The 27,183-nt window shown below is 44.3% G+C and overlaps 1 protein-coding gene across 2 annotated transcripts; it reads right to left on the bottom strand.

Annotated features, from left to right (window-relative positions):
• Positions 1–198: 198 nt before the first annotated feature.
• On the bottom strand, positions 199–26,186 carry MROH7 (maestro heat like repeat family member 7). 2 transcript variants are annotated; one of them, XM_028733370.2, is made up of 22 exons: positions 24,999–26,186; positions 23,405–23,502; positions 21,714–21,797; positions 21,438–21,526; positions 20,707–20,827; positions 19,410–19,505; positions 18,253–18,357; positions 17,030–17,168; positions 14,181–14,293; positions 13,332–13,484; positions 12,359–12,513; positions 11,281–11,413; positions 10,214–10,377; positions 8,852–8,989; positions 8,625–8,739; positions 7,540–7,680; positions 6,354–6,518; positions 4,658–4,813; positions 3,739–3,861; positions 2,833–2,935; positions 2,120–2,182; positions 199–836 (listed from the first exon to the last, which is right to left on the bottom strand). In XM_028733370.2, exons 1-22 carry the CDS (start codon positions 25,138–25,140, stop codon positions 592–594), a joined length of 2,841 nt encoding a protein of 946 aa, XP_028589203.2. In that variant the 5' UTR covers positions 25,141–26,186; the 3' UTR covers positions 199–591. The 2 variants fall into 2 exon arrangements, 1 of the variants encoding a protein (XP_028589203.2); XR_013392921.1 differs by having other exon boundaries at positions 761–836; positions 2,833–2,942.
• Between the last annotated feature and the right edge of the window lie 997 nt (positions 26,187–27,183).

Below are 27,183 nucleotides of genomic sequence, written 5' to 3'. Positions count from 1 at the left end.
TCCCGTTGCTCGGTCCCTGCTCCTGCTAACCTAGCAGTTCGAAAGCATGTCAAAGTGCAAGTAGATAAATAGGTACCGCTCCAGCGGGAAGGTAAATGGCGTTTCCGTGCGCTGCTCTGGTTCGCCAGAAGCGGCTTAGTCATGCTGGCCACATGACCCAGAAGCTGTACGCCGGCTCCCTTGGCCAGTAAAGCGAGATGAGCGCCGCAACCCCAGAGTCGTCCGCCACTGGACCTAATGGTCAAGGGTCCCTTTACCTAAGACGACTAAACAACAACATTGGTATTTAAAAGGGGCTTGCAGGAGTGTTGTATACAAACTATTAAGTGACTAGGGCATGCATGCCTTGATCTTCATAGAAAAGCCTGTTATGATGTACCTATAGCAAGCAAAAGTCTAGGAGGCTGGATTCTGTAGGAATTGATGTTCTTTATTATCCAGGTAGCTGGTAAATTATCAATTCCTTTTATGGTCCTTTATAATGTTCTTGCTGAGGTTCAGTATAGGAAGAGTGATATTCACAGCCTTTTGGTTGTTGCTGCTGTTAGGAGAGCTATACACCAAGATCCTTTCTCCTCTTCCAGTCCAATATTAATTTCCATTGGCCGTTCTCCAGAGGTTTATAACAGCAAGAAGTCTGGAAGGGGTGTGGCGGATACTATTCAGGGCTCTGGAACTCCTTAGAGCATTTTCAGCAGCAGTGTCGCCGGCCTCCGTCTTGCAGTTGCTTTCAAGCCTCTCCTTCTGATTGGAGAGGACAGAAGAAACGCGCTCATGTGCATGTGCTGCAGCTATGCACACAGAAGCATCTGGGTCATGCATCAAGCCTTCAAGAGCTGAAAATGAAAGGGAAACGTTAACACATAAGGGGGCTCTGATCCAAATAAATGCTAAACCTTTCACATTAAACCTTCAGCTATTTAATGTCCATTGTGGTTGTTGTGGATATCGTTAAAAATAACTCCACAAATTTTATGACTTGGACATATTTAGTGAATTTGCTTATTCGTGTCCTTCATTTTAGGGTGGATCGAAACAGAGAAAACCCCCCGCTATAAGTAAGTCAGAAATTAGATCGTTATAACAAAAGAGAAAAAAACCTCTATGGAAAATCGCATTTTAAAATTTCCTGCTCTCTGGCACCATCTGGTGTTGTGTGTTTGTAGCGCATTCAAATCACTGTTTCTTTAGTAATATGCCTGAGTCCTGAGTTGCACATTATTATTATGGAAGTTATTATTAGGGACCGATATAATAGAGAGATTGGATGTAGAGAGAAAAGGCACAAGTCCTGAAGGGAAAGAGCCTTACCTACAGCTATTAGCTACCGAAACATTAGCCGTTATTTCTCTGCAACTGTGGGGGCCAGAGTTTACATTTTAGGAAGGAAATATGACAGTCCCATAATACTGCAGAGTTTTTGGCAGACTTAATTTCCTGAACTGCAGCATAATTGTGTCCATATAATCATTATGTGAAACCATATCATAGAATCACCTCTTTTTCTAAAACAGTATCTTTTTCTAAAACTGATACCCTACAAAAAACAAGACGGTAAATTTACGTACATATGTCTAATAGAGATTTGAAAAATACTTAAAGGTGTTTATATATTACCCTAAACACACTTTGATCTCTTCCCCTCCCTAAGTATCTAGCAGCTTGTGCAATTTTGAATGCAACTGGGAGAAAAAGCAAAGTTGATTTTTCTGATTATATTATTATTATTATTATGTATCTCATATGAAAGGATGTGCTCTACTTTAAGCACCGCTTGTTGAATATTAAAGAAAAAATACATTGCTGCCTCAGGGTGGCCTCATAATGTTTTAAGGTGCTTTCAGTATTTTAATAGCAAGAAATAATTGATGTGAGTTAATTCATAAATTATTGACCAATAAGCCTTTGAACTTTGCTTATATTCTGTCTTTTTTGTGTCTATATTATCTTTCACGATTTTGGCATTTTAATAAAAATGAAGGAAGAAAGAGGAAAATATACACTCTATACAAGTGTAACAGTCTCTGCATCTCATTGTCTCTCCTTTGTGTTCAACTCTCTTCATTTAGTACCTAAAGACAAGACAGCAATAATCTTAAAATTTCTCTATTTAACCTACCATGAATGATCATTTCCAAGTCTGTAGTTCCTGCCTTGCTGTCCATATGTTGTACTAGAAAACCTAAAGGCAACACACAAGGATTTAGTTGTCATTTACTTGGGTCAATGCCTGGTAGCAACATGTGTAACTAATTCTACTTGAAAACAAGCCCTTTGTTTCAATGAAATGTCTTAAGAAAGTGGGTTTAAAATTGTTATATGCTCAAGGACAAGGATGCAACTCTGTACTGGTTATCAGGGGAAGGGAGGGCTGGATGTGCGTTCTGAAGCTAGCATTTGCTGAGTAGAAGCTTTCATCCAAACAGATGTCCACAAAGCAGCTTTATCAGCATCCTTTCAGCATAGCAGTGGCAAACCTTGCTCCTGAGCCGAATGAAGCTGTGCGTTTGAACTGTGACAATGCCTCTTGCTTGTCTGGATAAAAGTGTGTGTGTGTTTGTATAGAAATCTCTGAGTTTGATGTTGCAGGAATGTAGCCTACTGTACAAAGGTTAAGAGTCCTATCCCCTGTTCAATTCACCCTTGGTTCTGGACACACCCACTACTAGAAAGCTGCTTATAAGTGAATTTGGCCCTGGGGTTTAAATAAATTCCCTAAACTTGTTTTAGGGAATTTGCATGATTTTAATGAATCCTCTCCACAGTAAAACGAAGATCAAAAGGTCCTGGCAAGAGCTAATGCAAACAGTTGAACTTGTGTTTTTCATTTACCAAGGAACACGATGGAAGCCCTTTTTATCGGGAGAAGTTCACTCTGAGTGTAGTAAAGGTCCTGGTACAAGAATCTCTGGAGATTTGCCTCTTGCTTCTGTACCTGGAAACTCAAGAAATGCATAATTGGCTTCATTAAAAATAAAAATAAAGAGCTGGTGTGAGAGTAGGAAAGAGCTACATAAATAAACACGCAACCATTATCGTCGTCATCATATCTGATTTTTTTAAAAGTCTGGAGATGGACAAATATCAGCTTGCTATGAAGAATCAAATGAAGAAAGCTGTGCATAGCCTTTCATAGCAATGAGCAGGAGGAGGGATCTCAGTGCTGCTCAACTCACAGCATGGCTTCTGTTCCTGCAACTGGCTGCACTAACAGAAGAGGAGGAGAGCATCTTTGAAAATCACCTCTTACACAGAAGCAACATTTGGATCGAAAGCCATTATGCGAGCTAAATGGCAGTGTTGAATTCCACCCCAGAATTCCAAAGTGTCACAATTAGGGATGTCACTCAGCTCATAATCTTTCAAAAAGATTATCACCCCACTTTGCCCTTAATCTAATCTAGACATTTATAAAAAACAAATGAATGCAAAAAATTGTGGCTGTTGGGTTTTTTGTTTGTTTGTTTTAATTCCTTCAAGGTCATTGCCCTTGCCACAATCAGGCTTGTGTTCTGCCTCTCTTCCTGTCCTTGTCTCTAGACTCCTTTGTACCAGCAAAGGACTTTTAGTGAAGCACTGGGAAGGGTATGTACCCAGTGGTAGAGCACATATCTTTCATGCAAAACACCCTGGGGACAACCCCTGGTATCTGCAGATAGGGCTGGGGAAGACTCTGACATCCTGGAGAACGGATGCTGTTTAATGTAAAGCAATAGTCAGAACTTGTAGACAACATACAAGGTACTGGCAGGTTTCATCCAGAACTTCTTCATGCTCAGGCCAAGCTTTCCTGCTGACAACCTGCTTTGGTAGTTTCCATCCCAGGAACTGAAAGGATTCATTTAAGGCATAACTACATTCCTGCAAGATATGGAGATGATACATCATTCAGAAAACAAAACGGCCAACTACTGAATAGTCTTTAGGAAGGACACACCTTCTGGTATTTGCTCATCAAGGGACAGGAAATGTGCATGTTGAGATTTAGTATATTTACACTCAAGGAAGCATGAAAACACTGTATGGGAAATGCACCCGGAAGACAAAATGTATTGAGGAGTTAGTGATCCAACACAGAACCCTTCCTGCCTCTGTTCCTTCCCCCTCCCTCCCTCTTGTTAAGTTTTTTGATGGTGTGAGGACAGTCTCAGATGTCCTGAGAACATTGGGAGGAGGTGAAGCCCACCCCCCACAGCTGCCTCATCAGTTGTGAAGGATAATGATGGGTACCTTCCTTGATGTTGGACATTGTTTTGAGAAAGGGAGGCATCAGGAGGGGGGGCTATCTATAAAACTGGACAGTTCAGGCAGAGTTTCTCTGAAGCTCATGCACAGACTGATTGGCTGCAGAGCTGTGCAAACTGAAGCTACCTGGGTGAGTCGCTTCACTGCTTCTTGAGGGCTTCTAAGTGGCAAACTGAAGTGCTTGCTTGGTATGTACACATTGCTTGCTGTTTTAGAATAAAATCTTTAATCTTCTCACTCACTTGTGTAGTTTGTATTGCTTCTGAATCTCATTTTAAAAGAACCACCTTGCCTTTGGCAAGACAAGCATTCAGAAAAGGCTAGAATAGAGAACTTTTTAAATTACCGGTATCTGGTTGGTGAGAACCATGATGGTTCCCCTGAAAACAAAGAAATGTTGGCAGAAGCTTGCCTTGTGGATGTCAGGGTCCTCCTCTTCAAGATGCAGAAGTAATGGAACCAAGTTTTCTAGTACCTGATGCCTCATTGCATGCTTGTTATTTTTCTTAGCCCGTTTCACCATTTTCCCAAAAAGACATATGGCGGAAGCACGGACACTTGCTCTTTCCTGTCTCAAAAACAAAAGAAGGCAGTGAGATTGTTTCAGTAGAGAGTGACATGCAAACTGAGCCTGATTAAAAATTTGTAATCCCATTTCTCCATTATTTTTTAAAATGATAATTTTATTTCATTTCATGAAGCACCTCAAAGCAATTTCACAATACAGTGGTACCTCGGGTTACATACGCTTCAGGTTACATACACTTCAGGTTAAAGACTCCGCTAGCCCAGAAATAGTACCTCGGGTTAAGAACTTTGCTTCAGGATGAGAACAGAAATCGTGCTCCAGCAGCGCAGCGGCAGCAGGAGGCCCCATTAGCTAAAGTAGTGCTTCAGGTTAAGAACAGTTTCAGATTAAGAATGGACCTCCGGAACGAATTAAGTACTTAACCTGAGGTACCACTGTACAATAAAAACATATGCCAAGCTAGTGCCAAACGTATTGCTCTGGTTTCCTTTGGACCACATCAGTGAGGCTGAGAGGTGGGGTCTTTGTCGTCTGGGCAGCCCAGAACCTCCATACACACTGCCCAGGTTTGCGTCCCGGGGAGGTCACTTCAGTGCTGCTAATGCAGTGGTTTGACTTCACCCCCAGAGGTGCACTCCATTCTCTCGAGACAGACGGATGCCAGCAACAACAACAAACGTATCTAAAACAATCACATAAAAGTAATCCAAAAGCATTATATCTTAAAAACAGTTAAAAACAATTACACATACTGCATATGTATGTAATGTAATACTACTGGGATAAAAAATCTCCACTTAGAAGGCTTGTTGAAAGTGGAAAGTCTCCAACAGATGCTGAAAAGGCCATAAAGATTCCACCTGTCTGAAATGTAATGGGAGTTCAAAAGGTTAGATACCAGCACACTGAAAGCCAGGTTCCCCTTCATGTGGAATGAGCCTTCTGATAAGATGGAATTCGCAGTATGTCCTCTCCTGCTGAGTGCAGTGATTGGTTTGGTATGTAAGGGATGAGATTATTTTTCAGATATCCTTGTCCCAAGCTGTATAGGGCTATATGGAACGGTTCATACGAGTGAATAGTAGCTGCTGCATTTTGCCCCCCATAGGGGGATTCTGATTTTGGGGTATTGTTAACCTTATTACTATATTTTTGGCACCACATGAGGATTTTTCCCCTCAGACTTTAACATCTATTGGGTTATCTCCATTTTTTTACCTTACGGAAGCTGTGCAGCATCTTTCTCTGGGCAGGGTTATCAGCTGTTAAATTTTAATTTTGCTCCCCTGAGCTCAGTGTCACACCTATGATTCTCCCCTGCTATTTTATTCTTACAGCAACCTTGTGAGGTAGGTTAGGCCAAGAAAAAGAGCGACAGCCACAAGGACACTGAGTTTCTTTAATGGCACTGCCAGACTAGGGATCTGAACCTGAGAGTCTTTAAGTCCCACACTCTGGGCACTGCACCATATTGGTTCTCATTGTCAACGTGACCTCAAGAGAAAAGCACTTCTGTGAAAGGGTAGGCCTGCTTCTTGGCTTGCAACAAAACCAAGCTAGTGTGACACTGCTTTCTTACATCACTGAATAGTTCCTGAAGAGAAAGGCTGATATCGCAAATATAGTCTGCTCCTTCTGGGCCAATAAGAATCTTCTCAATTTCAGCAACTGCCTCTACAAACAGCTGCCCATCCATCCCAGAAAGACCTTTTGTCGTGGCAGGCAATACAATCTTTACTTCCTCCTGCACAGAAAGGCATAATTTAAGTTAATAAACAGTCAAACCTCGGTTCTCGAATGGCTCCGTTTTCGAACATTTTGGCTCCCGAATGCCGAAAACACGGAAGTAAATGCTCCGGTTTTTGAACGTTTTTCAGAACCTGAACGTCCGATGCAGCTTCCGTTTTGAGTTTCCCTATTGAATTGAGGCTTCTGCTTTCAGTTTTCAAATGTTTCGGAAGTCGAATGGTCTTCTGGAACGGATTACGTTCAAAAACTGAAGTTTCATTGTACCAGACCTATGGATAACAAGCTATCTGGATGTTATGTTTAAACATGAAGCAGTGGACAAGAAACATAATTTTAAGGCAAAGAAAGTGAAATAGCAATGGAGAATTAAGATTTCTTTGTAATATAATGTACGGTACTCACCTTCTCCAAGTGATAAAGTCTATTAAAAATAAAATCTTATACATGCCTGCTCAGAAGTAAGCCACACTGGCGTATCAATATTTCCAATTTTGGGAATATTTTATAAGTGCATTCAACTGAGAACACTTTAAAAAATCTTCATGCTAAGCATGCAAAATGCTGAAGAGCAGTCCATGTGCCTATAGATGTTTAGGGCACAATTTCCTTATGCCACGTTCTGGAGAACTTGTGGCCGTAACTCATAGGCTTTGGAGATTACTGCTATTTTTTGGATGGGATTCAATTCAACATACTGGAAAATTCAGGTTGCTCAATTAAAGTTGATTTTGTGCTCTTGCACAACAAACACTTCACCCAAAATCAGACTTTTTGTAATAAGGAAAATTATCGGAAAACACGCTGGAAAGTATGGGCTAATGATTGATTGACACAACAACATAGAACCTCCCCACAAACAAATCAGAATGAATGATCAATACAGTAAATAGTTCATGTTGTCTAACTGCTCCACAAATTTTGTGCAAATCGAGCTGAATGCAATTAAATCCTCAACAGATATTTTTGAATTTATCAACTAAATCCAGTGAAATCATATGATGGGCCCTGTTGTTTACCTTTCCTATCCAGTATGCAATGTTAACCAGTCCTTTGATACACAATGCCCGGATGACTGGGTTTTCATTAGCCAGTCCTCGCTTCAGACGATACAAAGAATATTGTTTGGGAAGTCTTCTGGCCTCTGACATACAAAGAAGCTAAAAGACAAAGAAGAGGTCCATGAGAATTTGGTTCACAAGCAACTCCCTGCTTCAGATGCCAAAAATGTACTACCTTGTTTCTGGCACTTGGTTATCAATCCTACCCAAAATTTCAAAGTACACAGTGGCCCTTCCAATGGACGCGCAATCTGTTTCTTCATCCATGTTAAGCAGAAATGGCCTGCAGTAGTTGCACCCATCCATTCTTGTGCCTTCAGGGGGATTTATATTGTTTATTCTTTGTGCTGCAATCAACCACAGCAGGGGTAGGGAATCTCCAGCATGTGGACCAAATTTGGCCAGCACAGGTCTCAGTTTGTCCCATTTCCCCTGAGCCATGCCTACTTGCCACACATCTGATGTCATATGTGACATGACCCGATGCCAAATGTGTAGGGAAAATAAGGACCAACCTAGCATTAGAGATCCTGCACTTTCTCAAATATTACTAGTTCTGTTGTTACTTATTTTGCCACAGTTGAACAGCTTCTGCTTTCAGGTAGGTAGCCGTGTTGGTCTGACGCAGTAGAAATATATATATATATATATATATATATATATATATATATATATATAATTGTCCAGTAGCACCTTCGAGACCAACTAAGTTTGTTCTTTGTATCAGCTTTCTGCTTTGAATAAGTACAACTGTATTGTTTTAATAGACCACATATTATTTATCTAATTTACTCTGCCAGCATCCTACACAAAATGCAACAGGATGAAGCAGCTCTTCAGATGCACTGCTACAAATATATTCTGTTTGATCCAACTCCACTTACACCACCAGTAACAACTGTCTGAGAACATAACCACAGAGTCACATTTGGGCATTATTACTATGTTTGTACAACCATCCTTGGAATCAAGGCCAACAAGCCACTCTGCATTCCCAGAAAGGCCTCTATGGTTCCACAGTGCAGAAGTTGCATCTTCCTTACTTCGCTGAAGAAAGCCAATCCTGTGATCTGGTGCTCTTCATCACCTCGCTCCAGGAAGGGAACTAGGAGGTACAAGATCCTCAAAAGGTCATAATTGGAGGTCTGAAGCATGATTCTGGTTAGGAAAGACAATGCAGATGCACACCGTTATGGCCAGTGGTTAACTCTACACTTGGGAATTTTTGTAAATGTTTGGGGTGCTCTAACCAAATGTTAGAGCTGCGCACCTTGCAATAAGGCCTACTCCCCGATGGTGATCTTCGCAGCTGGTGAGGAGCTCCCAGCCCCGCTCCTTCTCAATAAGAGTAAACTCACAATAGCACCTCACAGCTAGGAGAAGAATCTTCAGTGCTGCTACAATATAGCTGAATTTAAAAATAAAACAAAATATGAGACCCATTAAGAAGCAGGTGTAGCACAGTGGCGACTTCCCAGTTGGGAAGTCCCCAGTTCAAATGTTACCTCTGCCACAAACCCACTCACTAGGTGGCCTTAGGTAAGGCTAGACTCAACCCTCCATCTGCAATATGGGGATAATACTAGTCTGCTTTACAGGGCCGGTTATCGATGAAGCACTAGAGCACTTTGGAGAAATTCTATACAGTAGTACCTTGGTTCTCGAACTCCTTGTTACTCGAACGTTTTGGCTCCCGAATGCCACAAACCTGGAAGTGAGTGTTCTGGTTTGCGAACGTTTTTTGGAAGCTGAATGTCCGACGTGGCTTCTGCGGCTTCCGCCTGAGTGCAGGAAGCTCCTGCAATCAATCGGAAGTTGCGCCTTGGTTTTCAAATGTTTTCAGAAGTCAAACAGACTTCCGGAACTGATTCCGTTCGAGAACCAAGGTATGACGGTATACAATTTAAACACTGTTGCTCAGCACTAGCTGAAGCTTCTGAATCAGACTCAGGAGCAGCCCCGTATATAGCATACACTGCAGTAATCAAGCCTTGAGGCTACTAATGCATGGACTACAGTGGTCAGGTTGTCCCTATCCAGGAATGGCTGCCTAGTCGTACTCCTGAACTGCTTCTGCAGGACATACATTTTGAAAGGACATCATTCCCTCCACATCTAATCCAAGAGACTTGGTGGCCTTCAGGCGAAACCCACCATGCCAGGCCTTTTAAACCAGCCCATTACCCTCTCTTCAGCATCTCTGCTTGCCTGGCAACCTTTCCTCTGCCCACTTCCTACAAAAGAGCCATGTTTGGAAACTGCCACTTTTATCATTGCAATCATTGGAGAATGCTGGCTCCTCTGATGTGTGTGATGCTGTGTCCACCCACCAGTGCCCCATCAAGGGCATTGCCAGAAATTAAAATGGCGGCCTCCAAAACCACCTGCTTTTTTCAAAGGGAAGGGCTGGGACTCAGGGCAAGGCAAAAGTGGTGGGCCCCTTTTGTGGGGGTGGGTCCTTGCAGCTGCCTGAGGATGCTGATGTCAGGGCTAGATTATGCCCACTGCTCTGTGTGGGTGAGATTTACTCAAGAGAACATAGTGCATGGAAGCATGCCGTTACAAAGGAGCACGTTCACATGTTCTCGGGAGTGTGTTTGGCCCCTACCATAACAATTTCTCTCATATTTACCCCACAGGCTCAAATTCCTCCTGAGAATCTGAGTTCTTTATTACGCTGTGCCTGATGCTATAGTGCACCTGAACAAGCAGCGCCATCAACAGCCGGGGGTAGATGTAGAGGGCCACTTCCGAACTTTTGGGCATAGATAACAGCTTCGAGAAAGCGCTGGCAGCCTGAGGGAGAGGGAGAAGGGAGAGGGAGAGAGAGACTGTGGTAAGATCTTTTCTCTGCAGAGCTCATTTATGTTTCTGGGGGTTGTTACTCCTGAACCACTTATCCTTCCTGGTCTAATTTTAAATGTAAACACCTCTTCCCGAGTCAGGTCAACGGTCTACGCAACCTCTGTATAATTAGGTATATATTATTAGGTATAATAACTGCAATTGATCTGAAAGCCTAGTTAACAAGGATGTGATTTTGGCAAGAATGGACACTGCCTGAAAGAAACGCAACCCTAAGCCTATTTATTCACAAGTAGCGGTCACTGGATTCAACACTTTTGCAGTAACATCACTCAGTTCCTTTACAATCTCCCTGCATGGAGAATGCTCCCTGCTGGACCCCGCACGGCACATTTGTTTAATATGACTGCTAGCAGGTCACATGGCCAACGGTTACATGAGTTTACATTTGCTAGGAAGCAGCAGTGAATGTACATGCTAGAAAATACCTGGGCATGCAATCATTATGTGATGCGACATGTATAGGCTGCATGCTACTTCCTACAAGGGATTTTGTCACATCCAAAGCAGGTCCTGTGCAGAAGGAGTTTCAGAAGAAGTGCTGGAACTTGCTTTAGGAACAGAAGAAGCTGCCTTCTGCTGAGTGAACCATTGGTCCATCTAGCTCAGTATAGCATACACTGACTGGCAGCAGCTCTCCAGGCCTCCAGACAGGGTTCTCTCCCAACCCAACCTGAAGATGCTGGGGACTGAACTTGGAACCTTTTGCAGGCAAGGCAGATGATCTGCCACTGAGCTATGCCCTTCCTTCCTTCCTTCCTTCCTTCCTTCCTTCCTTCTTTCTAGGGAGCTCATTTGCAAAAACCATCCAGACAAGTTGCTACAATTCCTTACAGCCAGAGGTGTGATATAGTTTCCCGTGACCTTTGGGCTCAGCTGCAGCTTTTTCAGCAGTACATTCACAAGGAGAGTTAGGTCATCATTCGAACACGTTTTGGTCAACACATGCCACATCTCAGAAGCATACCTGCAAGTTCAGGGGAGGGAAACAGAAACATTTCGGGTTGTACACCCACAACCATGAACCATGCCAGTTGCCCCCCCCCCCAACTGTTCTGAGTGCATAAATCAGAGATGGGGAAGCTGTAGTCCTCCAGATGTTGATGGGACTTCAGCTCCCATCTGCCCCATCCAGCGTAGCCAATGGACAGGGATGCTGGGAGCTGCAGTCCAGCAACATCTGGAGGACCACAGCTCCCCCATCCCTGGCATAAATGAAGACTTTGAAGAGTCCCCAGAGAGCAACAATGGCTGCAGTGGTGGGATCAAAAGTATACCATGGAAACCAATCCACCAGGAATGATACGTTATGCTTAAGTAACTGAGGTGCAATACCGTTATTCGGACCAATAGAAATTATTGATTGGTCCTCAAAGGGAAACATTCACAGAGATATGGCATGCGAGGGGAAAGTCCAAAGCTGCACTTTGTAAAGTGGAGAGGAGGAGGTATTCTGCAGACTTGGGGGCCAAACTAGATGTGACCCCTGAGGCGTGTGAATGCATCTCTGTCGCTTTACTTCTGCCCTCAAATAACAGCCATGCCTCTCTCTTTAGCATCAGAATTCCCTTGTTCTATTTCCCCTTAATCCAGAGCCCTCCTACATTTACATAACCAGACCAGGCTTCTGTTCCCTCCTAAATCCACAAGCTGTTTGCTTTTTCCGTATGGGAACTGGTTGTGAAGGATGACCGCGGGAGGCCATTCCGGTTCCCACTCTCTCCTTGCAGGAAAAGGTGGCACTCATAAGAATCTTCCCTGCTGGCTTTAGGTATTTTCTGATTTGTATTTTCTGGAGCACTGAGGCCTAAGTGCAGGTGGGAGAGAATGGGAACCCATGTTCCCTTGCACCCCAAAGTGTCCAGGGATTGAAGGCTGACCCAGCAGGACTAAGCATCACTGAACTATGTACCTGTCGATTGGTAAAGGGCACTGGAGAAGGGCACTGCATACTTCTGCCATGTAGGTATGAGCCAGCTGGGCCAGGACCCACATCATTATTTGCCTGTCCTGGTACTGGTAAATGGAACCAAGCTGCTGGTAGATCTTATCCACAATTTCCGGCACCTTGAAGGAAACAAGCATGCTTCAGTTAAATGCCCTGCTAGAGGGAAGCAGCGCTGGGGCAGGGACCACACCACAAGGTACAAACCAGAGCCCTCAAAGAGCAGAAAGCAAACATATATTTAAAGTATGTCACCCAAAGCATCCTGGGAACTGTAGCTTTGTCAGGGGTAAACTGCAGTTCCCAGGAATATTTGAGGGAAGCCACGTGCTTTAAATGTGTGGTATGGATGCGACCCCCTGTTTTCATGGCCAAGCCACAAATCATTAAGATATTTATTATATAAGATTATTTAAGGTATTTAAGATATTTATTATTGCTGTACTTTCACTGCTAGGGAGGGGGAGAAGTGCCGGTGGGATTTCCCATCTCAAGTGCCAAAATAATGTGACTGGACTTAGGCTGGGGAGGCTATTTGCTCAGTCAGCAAAACATCTAAGGCTGGTCCTGGAGGTGAGAAGGCACAAAGATCCCCTGCTCTGGTCATTTGGATTCTCCTGAAGATTGGGTGGCCATCTGTCATGGATGCTTCAGCTGAGATTCCTGCGTTGCGGGGTGTTGGACTTGATGACCCTCGGGGTCCCTTCCCAGTCTGCAATTCTATGGTACAGGGAGCATGCGTCAGCTGATCAATAATTAGGTTATGAAAACATCCTGTGAGCACTGACAGAGTCTTGCCAAGACCATTAATGGTCCTTCACCACAGATAAACTGTAAAACCCATTTACAGTTTATCTCAGGGTATAAAAAGGTAATGGTGCCTCTCAAGAAGCCGCCTCTGTCACTGCTGGGGTCTCTGCTAGCTCCAAACATCTCCTACCTGCCCATGTAACCTGTGCACGTATCGCTGCAGGATTACAGATGTGATGTCATGTGATGCCACAGTGGTGCTCCTATTGGCTTCCTTTAGGCAGTCTATAGCGGTCAACAAAAGCTCTGTGATCTGTAGTGCTGTGAGGTACGGCAGAAATTCCTAAGAGAGGAGACACAGGGGAGACACAGAGCTGAGAGGACAACAGCAAGGCAAGCTCAACTGGCAGGGCTTCCTTGTTCTAAGAGACCTTTGCAGGAAGGAATTAAAGGTTCTGTGGAGGAGCCCGTTCTTCTGCCACGTCACTTGGAAGTTAAATTCAACCAGCTACTCTGGAATTTGCTCCCAAGTAAAGGTGTACAGATTCAAAACCTTGTTCTCAGCTTTTCATCTTACGGAGAAAACCAGACCAGTTCTTCTAGCTCAGTACTGTCTTCACTGGCTGGTAGTAAGTCTCCTGGGTTCCAGGCAGAGGACGTTCACAGCCCGGCCTGGAAATCCCATGGATTGAACCTGAGACCTTTCTTACCCAATGCACGTGCTCTCCCACTGATCTTACAGCCCTTCCACAAGTTTAAATCAGAAAACTGAAAATGGGGGAGATCCCATGCATGCAAGCTCAGAAGCGCCACACAGTTCAATGGGTCTTTCCCCTCTCAAGGAAGTGCATGTAGAATTGCAGCACGGCTGACCTATGATCTGAAAGTGGAAATCTTTGCCTCAAAACTCGCTACAAAGATGTAGTAATAATTAGTTCCACCCCTACCTTACACCCTATCAGGACTATGGTAAGTTACGATGGCCTCTGCAGTTTTGCATATCCTCTGCATTGCATCATATCCAGCACTGAATAATTACCTGAATAATATGGGTGATATTTTGATGAGACGTAGTAGGGTCATAGGAACCCAGAATCTCTTCATACAGTTGAATCTCTTCTGCTTCCAGGGAGTCACTTTTGTTTTCGAAGCCTAACGAGAAAAAGAGTGACTTTAAAGTTTCTCCAAGTGGAGAGTTTGCTCTCAGGCTGCTGTGTGGGTGTCTGGAGTTCGGAAAAAAGGGAGAGAAGGAGCCAGAATGGCTGGCTAATGACACATAATGGCCAGTGGCCAAACTGTTCCAGCCACATCTTTTGTTAGGGAAATTGCAGGAAAATGGCACAGAATGGCCAACAAACACTTTGGGACTCACCCAGAGCTAAGGTGGATCTTGGGTTCAGTGTATGACAGCAACAACAGAAGTGTCTTTTGGAACAGGAAAGGAAGGCAGAAAGACACAGGCTGCTCCCAGGAAGCCACTATTTTGCAGGTGAGAATCAATTGCATGCCAACTAATTAAAGTTGTGAAGCTTTTTTATTTAGATGATAGGCAAACTGCTCATTGTACAAGCCACAGCACAGTTAAGCAACTAGAACAAAATAAGCTGTTTGTCTCCTCCAATGCTCCACTTGAATGTTTGCAAATAAAGCAAATATTACAGAAATGGCATATATCTCTCATTGCCTCTTCTCCAAAAGGAAGCCAAACCCTGGATAGCATTGCCCCTGGAACCTGGAGATGTGGGGATGCATAACAATAACCTGGGTCGGCCTGCCCTGTTATGTACTGAAGTTCTCACCCTGGGCCAGCAGGGGGATACTGTAGATACTTATGCAAATGAAGGATTGAAAGTGATGTTCAGTGATTGGATAGTTTGTATGCAAATGAAGGATCGAAAGTGACGTCCAGTGATTGGATAGTTTTAGAAAGCTGCTACAGTTATGTTGTTCTGGAGCTCTATATAAGCAGGCTGACTGAGCTCTTCAGTCCAGTTCTGTTGTGGCCTCTGAATAAAGAAGAGCTGTTTGAAGAATCGCTGTGTCGTCTGATATGTTCACCCACAACTTAACATGCCCCATTCCAAAATCCTCATTAATTCTCAAATTAGCTCTGGAAACTGCAGAGTGGGTATCCTGCTGCAACTGAGATGTGACCACCCATGATTTGGCACTGAGCTATAGATCAATAATATCTTCTCCACCAGGGACCTCTCTCAAAGTCCCACTTTGTAGCTACGTTAGGCTTCTGCACAGTGAGGACTACAGGGGTTGTCAGCACAAAATCCAACACACTATGGCAGAGACAAAAGGAGCATCAAGGGCAAACAGACCCGTGTCTGCAGAACAGCTAACTAAATAAAAGCACTCTTTGCTGTTGCACAAAATGGGCATGTCTCTCCAGATTTTTGGAATCCCCTAACAATGATGCAATGCATCAAATTAATAGTCTCTGCTGTGGATCTTTCCAGAATACTTCTTTCCACATGAAATAACAGAAAGTTGTTTTGTAAACTTTAAGTTGGTGTGTGATTATTCAGCTGCAAAGCTGAAGGAAAGCACACACTGGCTTCTGATACCATTGAAAGACTAAGAAACAACAAAGTGAATTGGACTCCTTGGCAGGTTTTGAATAAACACTCACAAACTTTTTATTGACAATAACCAGTCAGATAAATTAAGGATTTATACAGTTCTGTAACATGCAGAGAATAGCATTTGTAGAGAAATCAGAGATTGGAGCTGAGGGGAGTCGGGGGAGGGGAGGGTGGGTCATTTTATAGGGGGAGGGGGGAAATGGGGGGGAAATCAAGGATGATATGTTTTAAGATAATATGTTTTGTTTAAATTCTTAACTAAAAAATTATTATTTTAAAAAAAGAGAGAGACTGCACCCCCTGCCTCGCAACAAGAACATTGCGGCAATAGGAAGACCAATCTGGCTCCACTCATTGGCTAGTGAAGGTTCCTTCTCCTTCCCCTCCCTGTTTCATGTCTGTTAGATTGCAAACTTGTAGTCAGAGACTATCTTGTCTTTTGATATATGTGCAGTGCTTAGAAAATAGGCACCTTATAATAACAGTAGTCCTGTAGTTATTTGTCTGCATGTGTATGCAGGTGTTTTGTCTTTTGCTAATGTGGGGGCCTGGAGTTTCTAAGCACCCCTGTTTTTTCTTCTGTGAAATGGGTATTATGTGGTTCTTCTTCTTTATTAAATTTATTAAACACCTTCTCTCACTGCAGGCAACTCAAGGAGTCTTGACAAAAAAATATATATTTCCAAATGTGCCCTTGGGCCAAGAAGAAGAAGAAGAAGAAGAAGAAGAAGAAGAAGAAGAAGAAGAGGAAGAAGAGGAGGAGGAGGAGGAAGAAGAGAGAGAATCGGGGATTCCTGATATAATGCAATACTGCCTTTTCATTACTGGCCCCAACTTGGTGGAATGCTCTGTCACAAGAGACTAGGGCCCTGCGGGACTTGACATCTTTCCGCAGGGCCTGCAAGACAGAGCTGTTCCGCCTGGCCTTTGGTTTGGACTCAGTCTGACCTTTATGTTTCCCTCCCCTTATGGTCTTGATTTATCGGCTACTTTAAAATGAGGCTGCATTTTAAATTGCATTTTAACCTGTATTTTAAATTGGTTCCCCCCCCTATGTTTTTACTGTGATTTTATTGTGTGTTAGCCGCCCTGAGCCTGGCTCTGGCCGGGGAGGGCGGGGTATAAATAATAATAATTATTATTATTATTACCCAGATATAATAAAATACAGGACATAAGAAGAGAGTGTCAGGGGCAACAAGTCAATGGCTGCCAAAATAAAGTACAGTCTACTACTTCTATATACAGTAGATGCATAGTTTGGATACTGGAGTTTTCACAGCTCCTATCTTACCCTTTTGGCGCAGCATAAGGGAGTACAGGAAATACATGCCTTCCATAGCCTGTTCACCAATTTCCTCTTGGGGGTCATTGAGACGCAGACACAGCTGACCAATCAGACGCCCAAGCTTAGGACATCCATCAGGTGACACCTGAATGGAGAAATTGAGAGTGCTGTCTTTTGACACAGAGGGGAAGAGAAGGAATCTTTGTGGTTCTTGAATGAAAAAAGTTCCCTTGTTTGGATGAACTGATGTTTGGAATTATATTGTCAAGCTATAATAGGCCAGTTTTATCTCTAATAGACCATTTGGATATTAGAAAATGTCTTGTTCATTTGCTTCTGGCCATCCCAGACTCTAGTCACTCATCCCCACCCCTTTTTAGTAGAAGAATAGTGATGCAGAAATAAAGCATCAGATTCCAGTGAGTACCAGTTCTTAAACTTGCTAGCACAGTCAAGAGAAGAGACTTAGGGTCAGTGGCGTAGCGTGGGGGGTGCAGGGGGGGCCGGCCGCACCGGGCGCAACATCTGGGGGGGTGTGCTCGCCGCCTCTGGAGTCGCCGAAGAGCCTCGGGCGCAGGCTGTAGCAGAGCCCCATGTCTCGCGGAACCGATGAGCTGGCAGCGGCTCTCAGCGCTCGCCGCAGTCCCCGCGCGTCAGGGCCGCGGAGGCCGCGCCAGGCAGCCCCTCCTCACAGCCCCGCCGCTGCTGCTGCAGCTGCTGGGCCATGTTGCATTTTCCTCGCCTCTCTGCCCTCCTCCTCCTCCGGGCAAGCGGTGTCATTTGGCGGCAGCGCCACCGGCAACTCGCCTCAGATCACCTGACACGGACCCGCCGCTGCCGCCGTGGCTACCTTACCGTAAATACCCCAGCCCAGGCAGCAGCAAGAAGAAGCTGGCAGCGGCGGCAGCTTAGGGGTTAGGGGGCGCAAATTACTTGCCTTGCCCCGGGTTAGGAGGCGCAAATTACTTGCCTTGCCCTGGGTGCTGACAACCCACGCTATGTCCCTGCTTAGGGTTGCTCTTTTGTTTGGTGTGTGCATCCCTTGAACCCATCCTAGGCCCCTCTAACCTTTTCACAGTCTCTATCCACTCACTTCAGTGCACAAGAAGAATGCAATATTCACACTACAGAGCCATTCACATCTATCTACCTCCCTTTTCTGTCTGAAACATTTGCAGGTCTCACAAGACCCGTTGCCCAGTCGCCTCAAGCCAGAGGGCAGCACTCACCTGAAACGTGGGGCAGGTGGCTGCAAATTTTAACAGGGATACATAGGTGTTCGCTGCTCTTGCCCGCTCATGTGCTTGTCCTGATATCATCCAGGGCATCAAATGCTGCAGGGGCAGTGGAAGCAAACTGTTAGCAACTGTATAAGAAGGGAAAGTGAATACTATTGTAATTCTTCAAAGTCATGCTTTTGTCTTTCAGAAAGGAACCTAGGAAGCTGCCTTATTCCAAGTCCAGCCATCATTTCATTAAGCTCGCTATTGGCTACGCTAGGGCTTCCCAAACTTGGGTCGCCAGCTGTATTTGGACTACAACTCCCATCATCCATAGGTAGCAAGACTAGTGGTCAGGGATGATGGGAACTGTAGTCCCAAACAGCTGGAGACCCAAGTTTGGGAAAACCTGGGTGGGGAACTTCAGGCATGGACCCTTCAGGTTGCTCTCTCAAAGGTGTCAAAACCTCAGAGAGAGGAAGTAAGCTACGTTACTTCCTCCCTCATTTCCCCTCCCACCCTGACACTTTTCCTGGTTTCCAAAGATTAAAGAACATGGGGAAAGGGCATTTCCTGTGTTACTTCCCAAGGTCAAGGAAATCGAAATTCCACTTTGGGTGCTTTCCTTTCAGTCTTTAAAGTTTTGAATAATGTTATGCTAAGTACTCTCAACAAGCTTATGGCTTGCTGTCTGGCCTCTTATTCCTGTTGTTGTAACTCTCCCTGACCAAACTGAAAGGAGCCATTCTGAGCCATTCTGAGGCACCTTTGAAAACTAATTTTAACACCCCCTAAGAAGAACAAAAAACCCCACAAGTAGATTTCGGTGAATGAGGCACTTCTCTGCTCCCTGAGCAGCAAATGCCATTTCAACCAAAGATCTATCTGAGAGAGCGTGGTGTAGCAATTACTCTGATTGACTATAACAGGGCACAAACTGGTTCAAATCTCTACTCAGCCATGAACCTTATTGGGTGATCTTGGGCCAGTGAGTATCTCTCATTCCACGATGACTCACATGGTTGTTGTGAGGATTGTATTGGCACGAGGAGAACCATATACACCAAGAAAGAAAAGAACAGAAAGACTACTTCATGAACCTAGCTATAGGGCATATTCTCATCACTTGTGGTTCTTTGAGCCACAAATAGATAACAGGAGCTTACTTCTAAGAGTGCGGCCAGTTCAGCTATGTTTGGTCTTTCTGCCAATAAGCTTTTCAGCATTGATTCTATAGCCTCTAAGGTCTGCTTGTACAATGCCTGAGAAGGAAAAAAAAGTTGCATAATATATTACTACAACATTGCAGGTCCCGCTGCCTTGAGCAACATCTTCGGGAGAGGAAAAGGCTAAAGAGTAAACTCTACACAAATCTGGAGTGGAGTCCCTAAGATGGTTGGGTGGCACCTTGTACGCCTGTTTCCAGCAACTCCTGCAGCCAAGCTGGTGCCAAACGTATTGCTCTGCTTTCCTTTGGACCACTGCAAAAGCAATACAGGAGGCAGCAGATACAAGTTACCGGTCTCTGCGGCCACAGCTGTGATTCTCCAGCAGTTTGACTTCACCCCTGGAGGTGCACTCCATTGTCTCTCGAGACAGATGGATGCCAACAGTGTCCATGAACTGACATAACTAATAAAGCTGTGATTCAAAAGTGAGTGTAGCTCTCCCCCATAAGCCCTAGTACAATGCATAGGGGTTGCCTAACAGTGAACAACATGTTCAGTGTATTTCGTCCTACTTTTGCCCAAGGATGGGTTAAGATGGTTGGGGGCCCTGGTGCAGTTCCCAAAATAGGGTCCCCTTCTTCCTAAAAAAAGGAATGCATGAAGTAAGGTACCACAGAAAAGCTTTGTGGTATCTTAAAGATTAACATGTTTATAATGGCATAATCTTTCTTACACACAAAAACCCTCTTTCACATTCTCAGCAAACTGCAGGCATTTTCTTTTTCTTTTTTTGTGTGAACCTTGATAAACAAAAACTCATCGTTTTTGCTCACTTCCTGCCCTGGGCCAGTCACCAACCCAGCCTCACCTAGCTCACATGGTCATCGTGAAGATATAGGAGGTACAAAATGGCTTCAAAAGGGAACTTAGGGCTAGTATCATCAGCATCAAATTTGGGTTCCTTTAACCAGACTGATGTATCTTTGATCCACATAGGGTCATGTTTTTGTGCGCCCCCTTCCCCAAATCAGTACAGTTCTTTCTCTTTCCTTTTTAAACCTTATAGATTCAAACAGTGAGATGTTCTTATTCGGGCACATACCGTACCCTCTCCATAACCAGTAAATTGGTTGTGAGAAATCTTATGCCCCCCCCCCCCCAGACTGGACGCAAAATCTCACCAGCCCCAGTTAGAATGGCCAAAGGCAAGGAATGATAGGAGCTACAACCCAGCAAGAGACATCTGGAGGGACACAGTCCCCCACCCCCCACCTGCAACAAAGTGAGAAAATACCTGTACGTCAACTTCTTCCTTGCTCTGACTTTGTAAGGTGTCAACCGAGGGCAAGGCAAAGACACTGGCAATGCATGTGCTGAGCAGCTTCTCTTTAGGCCAATGAGAAGGCTCCACTTGGCTGAGGAATGGCGGTCAGGGGAGAAGAAACAGAGCATTCAATGTGCGTTACGATTCTTCCTTACGGAAGTGGAGCGGTCAGCTTAACACAGAAAAAGTTCAGAGTACTGAGGAAAGAAAATAAACCATGTCTGAGCTGTGTAGTGCCTACTGGAATGGGCAGGCTACTAAGGGGTAGCCACTGACCAGAATCTGGTGTGGGTATGCCTACCTTGAGCCCATGGCTCTGACTGGAATTCAGAACTACCAGGGGCAAGATCAGAGGACTCCATGCTCACCAATGTAGGTCACGTGATTCATCAGTAGCGCAATAAAGCAAGACAATCCCTTCCATATCAACGGAGCTGAGATGGGTTTGGCTTTTCTATGTAGTTTGTTTCAAATAATTCCACAGATACAAATGATAATAATAATGATGATGATGATGATGATGATGATGATGATAATAATAATAATAATAATCTTTATACCCCACCCATCTGGCTGGGTTACCTCAGCCTGAGGCAGTCTCTTCCTGATGGCATTATTCAGCTCTATTCTTAGCACTTTTCTTCTGAGCTTTGCTTCAACATTTGGGTCAGGGAGGATGTTGGGTTGTAGCTCCGACATACCTTAGGTCCTGAATGAGAAGCATCCCCTGACAGCGCAAAGCTGTGGAGCGCGAGTCAATGCTGTCCAGAGGTAGGTCTAAAATCTGTGCCTGTGAAAGAGCAGCAGCAAATTCTGTGAGGAAGAACTGTTCACGCGTCTGCTCTGTTCACCAAAGTTGCTGCTACAGCTGCACTAATGTGTGATTCCCCCCCCCCCCCCGCACAGGTCAAACACTTACACCAATTGTAAAAGCTATTAAATACACAAATAAAGGATGTGCATTGTATCTGACTCACCATTGTTTGCTCAACCAGCTGCAATTTCTGATTCCCATGCTGATAATTTTGATTACCGTTCCCACTCATTTTTGAATCGAATTCCTGTGAACGCATATGAGACTAGCAAGAAAAGGGTGGAAGATTTCAATAGCACTTTCAAATATGACCATATTTGTTCAGAACCAGTTTCCAGAGCCAGTTGCATCATAACATGTGAAAGGAGGGCAATAGAATGCTGAATGGCATTAGACATTCTGCTGATTGCCTGGTATTCTCTGCTTTAACACAGAAAACACGCATTGAACATCAAGCCAGTAAGGTAAAGGTAAAGGTAAAGATGATAAAGATAAAAGATAAAGGATCCCTGGACGGTTAAGTCCAGTCAAAGGTGACTATGGCGTTGCGGCGCTCATCTTGCTTTCAGGCTGAGAGAGCTGGCATTTGTCCACAGACAGTTTTCCGGGTCGTGTGGTCAGCATGACTAAACCACTTCTGGCGCAACGGAACACCATGACAGAAGCCAGAGCGCATGGAAATGCTGTTTACCTTCACACTGCAGTGGTACCTATTTATCTACTTGCACTGGCATGCTTTTGAACTGCTAGGTTGGCAGGAGCTGGGACAGAGCAATGGGAGCTCACTCCCTCGTAGAGATTCAAACCACCAACCTTCCGATCAGCAAGCCCAAGAGGCTCAGTGATTTAGACCACAGTGCCACCCATGTCCCCATCCAGCCAGTACTGGGATACAGGAAGGAAGCGATACCTTTTTCGTGGAAAGCTGTTTACTAAGACTTTGAACATAATAATCGGAAATCAGTACCATCTCTGCTTCCTCTATTTCCTTCACTCACAATCAGTTCACCTTCCCTTAGTCTTCCCTGAACAATGTGCAAGAAAGTAATCCCTATGATTATACAAGGGCCAGGTCGTCTGAATGGGAAAAGGAAGACTAAGTTCTAAGAGCTCATGTCACCATAGTAAAAAGAAAAGAAGAAGATTGTTATTTTGCAAGACTTTGAAGTCAGCAAATCATCTATGAGCTAACATGGAAGGTGAGTCCGTGACTGGGATGGGCCCATGAGAAGAGGGACCCTCATTATATTGGTATAGTCTGATCTCCTCCGTTAGCACCTTACCCCAAATTGAAATTATCTACTATTCACTAAAACTTTATGCCTTCCAAAGTTGAGCTCTTGCACTGAAATAAGTTCTGAAGGTATCTAATATTAAGGTTCAGGTATGTGCAGAATAGGGACGCGGGTGGCGCTGTGGGTAAAACCTCAGCGCCTAGGACTTGCCGATCGCATGGTCGGCGGTTCGAATCCCCGCGGCGGGGTGCGCTCCTGTTGCTCGGTCCCAGCGCCTGCCAACCTAGCAGTTCGAAAGCACCTCCGGGTGCAAGTAGATAAATAGGGACCGCTTACCAGCGGGAAGGTAAACGGCGTTCCGTGTGCTGCGCTGGCTCGCCAGATGCAGCTTGTCACGCTGGCCACGTGACCCGGAAGTGTCTGCGGACAGCGCTGGCTCCCGGCCTCTTAAGTGAGATGAGCGCACAACCCTAGAGTCTGGCAAGAGTGGCCTGTACGGGCAGGGGTACCTTTACCTTTACCTTATGTGCAGAATATTGCAGATGTGTATTTACTGTCGAGGGGAAAGTGCAGGGAAGGGCAAAGTTAGAGTTAGCAGAGTATTAGGAACAGTTCCTACCATTTTATCACGGTCATCAGAGGCTAGCGGTGTTTCCTTTTCCATTCCTTTTGCGTCATACAGCATCATCCCATAGGCATTGCTGGAGGTTACTGAAGCTGTTACAAATAAAAAGTAAATGGAACTGAGGTTGCAGTTGATACGAAAATGTCTCCTGGTACTGTTACTCTAACACAGGGGTGGATAACCTTTGGCCTCCCAGATGTTGCTGCCATCATCCTTGGTCATTGGCCCTGCTTGCTAGAGCTGGGAGTTGTAGTTCAGCAACATCTTGAGGGCCAAAGTGTTCCCACCAGTGGCGTAGCGTGGGTTGTCAGCACACGGGGCAAGGCAAGTAATTTGCACCCCCTAACCCGTGGATTTGCGCCCCCTAACCCGTGGATTTGTGCCCCCTAACCCTAACCCCCAGATGTTGCGCCCGGTGCGGCCAGCCCCCCCTGCACCCCCCACGCTACGCCACTGGTTCCCACCCCTGCTGTCGGGGTGTGTGATAATAAGCCGAGGTTTACTCAGACTTGTGCAAAAATCTCCTTCCTCCAAACATTACTCTTTGGTTCATTTCTAATCTTGAGCCATTTATTTGGGACTCTTTCTTTGAAACTCAATAGTAGGTCATCAGGAAGTTAAAACATAGTTTCGTGGTGCAAATTAAGACTTCCAGCTGAGGAATTATGCAATTAGAAATTCTATGCAATTAGAAATCCTCCAACTGCAATCTTCATCTAACTTCATCTAACCATAGCGAAAGCTATGGGGTTTTGGTATCTATCTATCATCTACTTACCAACATTATTTCCATTCCACTTAATATATATAAAAAACTCACAGTTCTTTCTCCAGTCTCTGCCCCTTCTTCGGCAGTTGCTTTAGTAGACTGGTAAAAATCTAACTATCAAATTGCCAGTCTAATTTTGGTACAACGGCAAAATCAGAGCCGAAAAAGACTGATATTTCTTTACTTCACACAGGCCCTGTCTGGTTTAAAGCTGTTGGTCAAGTACTTAGGAAGTTACCTTATAGTGAATCTGGCTATTGGTTCATCTAGCTCAGTACTTGATTACAATTTTTCACACAAGTGCCTGGTGGGCATCAGTGACGAGCCTGCTGTTTCAATATTGTGTAAGTTCTGCCTGGTGGTTTAAAGTAGTAACAGATCCATCATTGCACCTGTGTTTTATTTTACCACATCATTTTAAAACTTGTTATCTCACTTTGGAATTGCCGGCGGCAATAAAAAGTGGGTAAGAAATTATTTAAATAAACTAAACTGAACTGGGTGATATCCAATGTGAGTAAACATCAGAGTAGATTCCACGGACTTGATTCCAGTGGGTCTACTCTGAATGTCACTTAGCTGGGTATCATCCACTGACTTGCAGTGGCTTCCCAAGGTCTTTTGGATGTTACAGTTCCCTAAAGATAAACATTTAGAAGCATTAACCTAGGCAACTAAGGTTCAAGCTTGTGCATTGTCAGACGCACATTGGAGAGTGAGCTAAAAGATTCGAGTTTTAGTATTTATGCCTTATATATTGTACTTAGTTCTTCACTCTACATATTTACTCTCCAAACCCTAGAGGTCATTTGTCTTCACCTTCAGAAATTGCATCGGGCAGGCAGTTTTCCAACAGTAGGGGATTCCTGGATAATTCTCTCTTTGTTGTCAGGGGGCACTGTTGAATTGTTTGGACTTCAGCGGACTCTTCATTCTCAGTTTTTTTTATTTCTTTTTCCATCTTTGGGATCACAGGGAGTTTTTGTTTGTTAAGTACCAGAAGAGCAATTGATTCTTCACCAGCTAGAAAAAGATTGATGGTATTGTCCTTCCCTCATTCATTCACAAAGATCTATAGTAAGATCCATTTTGAAAATCTTGACCCATAGCTTGACTTCTCCAGTCTTAGGCATTCCAGTCTTGAATACCGATGTTCACGACATGAGCAGTGTTCCTGTGTGAGGGTCAGGAATTTAGAATGTCAGTGATGCCTCACTGGTGAACTTCAAATATTTTGCCTTGCAGATTTTCGGCTGGCTTTGGTCCTCCTGCTGTTGCATTGCTGTGAGATGGCTTAAGCCATGCTTTAGTTTAGTGTCACCTGAATCTGGGCTCATAGTTTCTCTTACTCCAGACAAACTACATGCAACAAATAAGGTTTGTCTCCAGTTTATAGCTCAAGGTTTTTCTGGAGGAAACAACTCATGAGCCCAAACTCAGGCAACATGCTAAGCCAAAGCATGGCTTACTCACAGCAGGACTTGTGGATGAACAAAGTGGCCTCAATCTGGCAGCTTCCACACTCATGCATTCCCATCAAACCATGGCTTGACTTACGTGTAAACTAGGGCATATAGAGTTGTGGTGGAATCAAGCCTTCACATTGTGATTAGGGTTGAAGTCTGTCCAATACCCTATTAAAAACAAAGCAACTGTATTGGAGAGGACCCCAACAGCCAGACTCTCTTCTGAGCTGATCGGTAGAGAGTTCTGTGTACATACAGAAGTTATCAGCCTGTATAGAGATGGTGATGTTATTACAACTTGATTAATGAGATATCACAAGATATTATCTGGAAAAAAAGGGGGGGGAGGAAAACAGCATTGGTGGTCAAAAACCCTTCACCTTTTAAACTTTATGCTGACTTTATGCTTGTTTTACACTCTAACCATGGAATTTAGATAGAAAATGGCTCAAGCCTACGCAGTCCAAGATCCTTGCAGAACCCAGACCTATACATTTTGGTTCCATAGGCAGCTCTTCTAGTCCCTTTAAGAGAATAAAGTATAAAAGATAGTCTAGTGTCTTTGTAAAAAGAAAAGTTGACAACCAATTCAGATTTTGATACGAAATGTTTGGAAATCAGTAGTCAGCATTGGGAATGTGAAAACCAACATGCCTTGTGGTTGCAATCACAGCTAAAGAATCTCTGACAGATGACCATCCAACCTCTCTTGAAATACCTCTATGGAAGGACAGTCCACCACCTTCCGAGGGAGCCTGTTCCACTGCTGAACAGCTCTTACTATTGGAAATTTCTCCCAAATGCTTCATCAGAATCATTTGAATCCACTTGAATTCAGGTCCCATGCTCTGGAGCAGCAGAAAACAATTTTGCTCCGTCTTCCATGTGACAGCCCTTAAGACATTTGAAGGTGGCTATCATATCAGTTCTCCTCTCCTCCAGGCTAAACATACCCAATTCCCTCAACTGTTCCTCATAAGACTTGGTTTCCAGACACTATCATACTGGTCACCCTTCTCTGCAGACCATCTAGCTTGTCAATATTCTTCTTGAACTGTGGTGCCCAGAACTGGACACAGGACTCCAGGTGGGATCTGACCAAGGCAGAATAGAGTGGTACTATTACTTCTCTTGATCTGGGCAGTATACTTCTTTTATAAGAGGCTCAGCTGATCCCTACAGAAAGCTCACACATTTGCTTACTTGTTGGTGAACACTCACAGCCATTTGCTAGTTTCGCATTCCTTTTCCTCGGATGGAAAAAAGGTCTTACTAGTCAATGTCACAATGGAGATGTTTGTGTCATCATTCAAGCCAACAGTGCTGGTTGTATAGTATCGAAGATCCTGAACACAATGGGTAAGGTAGCTGACCATGGTTGTAGAATAATATTCGCTGTCTTGAGCACTGCCCTTTCCTTGGCCCTGTCTTGTATCCCTTAGCAGTATGCTATTGTTTTGGGCAGGGAATCATCCCTACTTCCATCTCTCAGTTTCTTGGGATTTGCATAAACATGCCAGACAGATTTGTTACATTTA

The sequence above is a fragment of the Podarcis muralis genome, chromosome 5 (genome assembly GCF_964188315.1).
Source record: "Podarcis muralis chromosome 5, rPodMur119.hap1.1, whole genome shotgun sequence".
Taxonomy (NCBI): Eukaryota; Metazoa; Chordata; class Lepidosauria; order Squamata; family Lacertidae; genus Podarcis; species Podarcis muralis.
The sequence above is the reverse complement of the archived record's forward strand: the minus strand, read 5'-3'. Positions and strand labels throughout refer to the sequence as shown.

Coding starts and splice junctions, on each gene's coding strand:
- MROH7 (XM_028733370.2), bottom strand. CDS start 25,140: ATGGAAAAAGAAATAAAAAAAACTGAGAATGAAGAGTCCGCTGAAGTC. Junction 8,990..10,213: donor GAGGAATTTGAGCCTGTGGG/GTAAATATGAGA, acceptor TTTTAAATTCAG/CTATATTGTAGCAGCACTGA. Junction 3,862..4,657: donor AGGACCCTGACATCCACAAG/GCAAGCTTCTGC, acceptor CATATCTTGCAG/GAATGTAGTTATGCCTTAAA.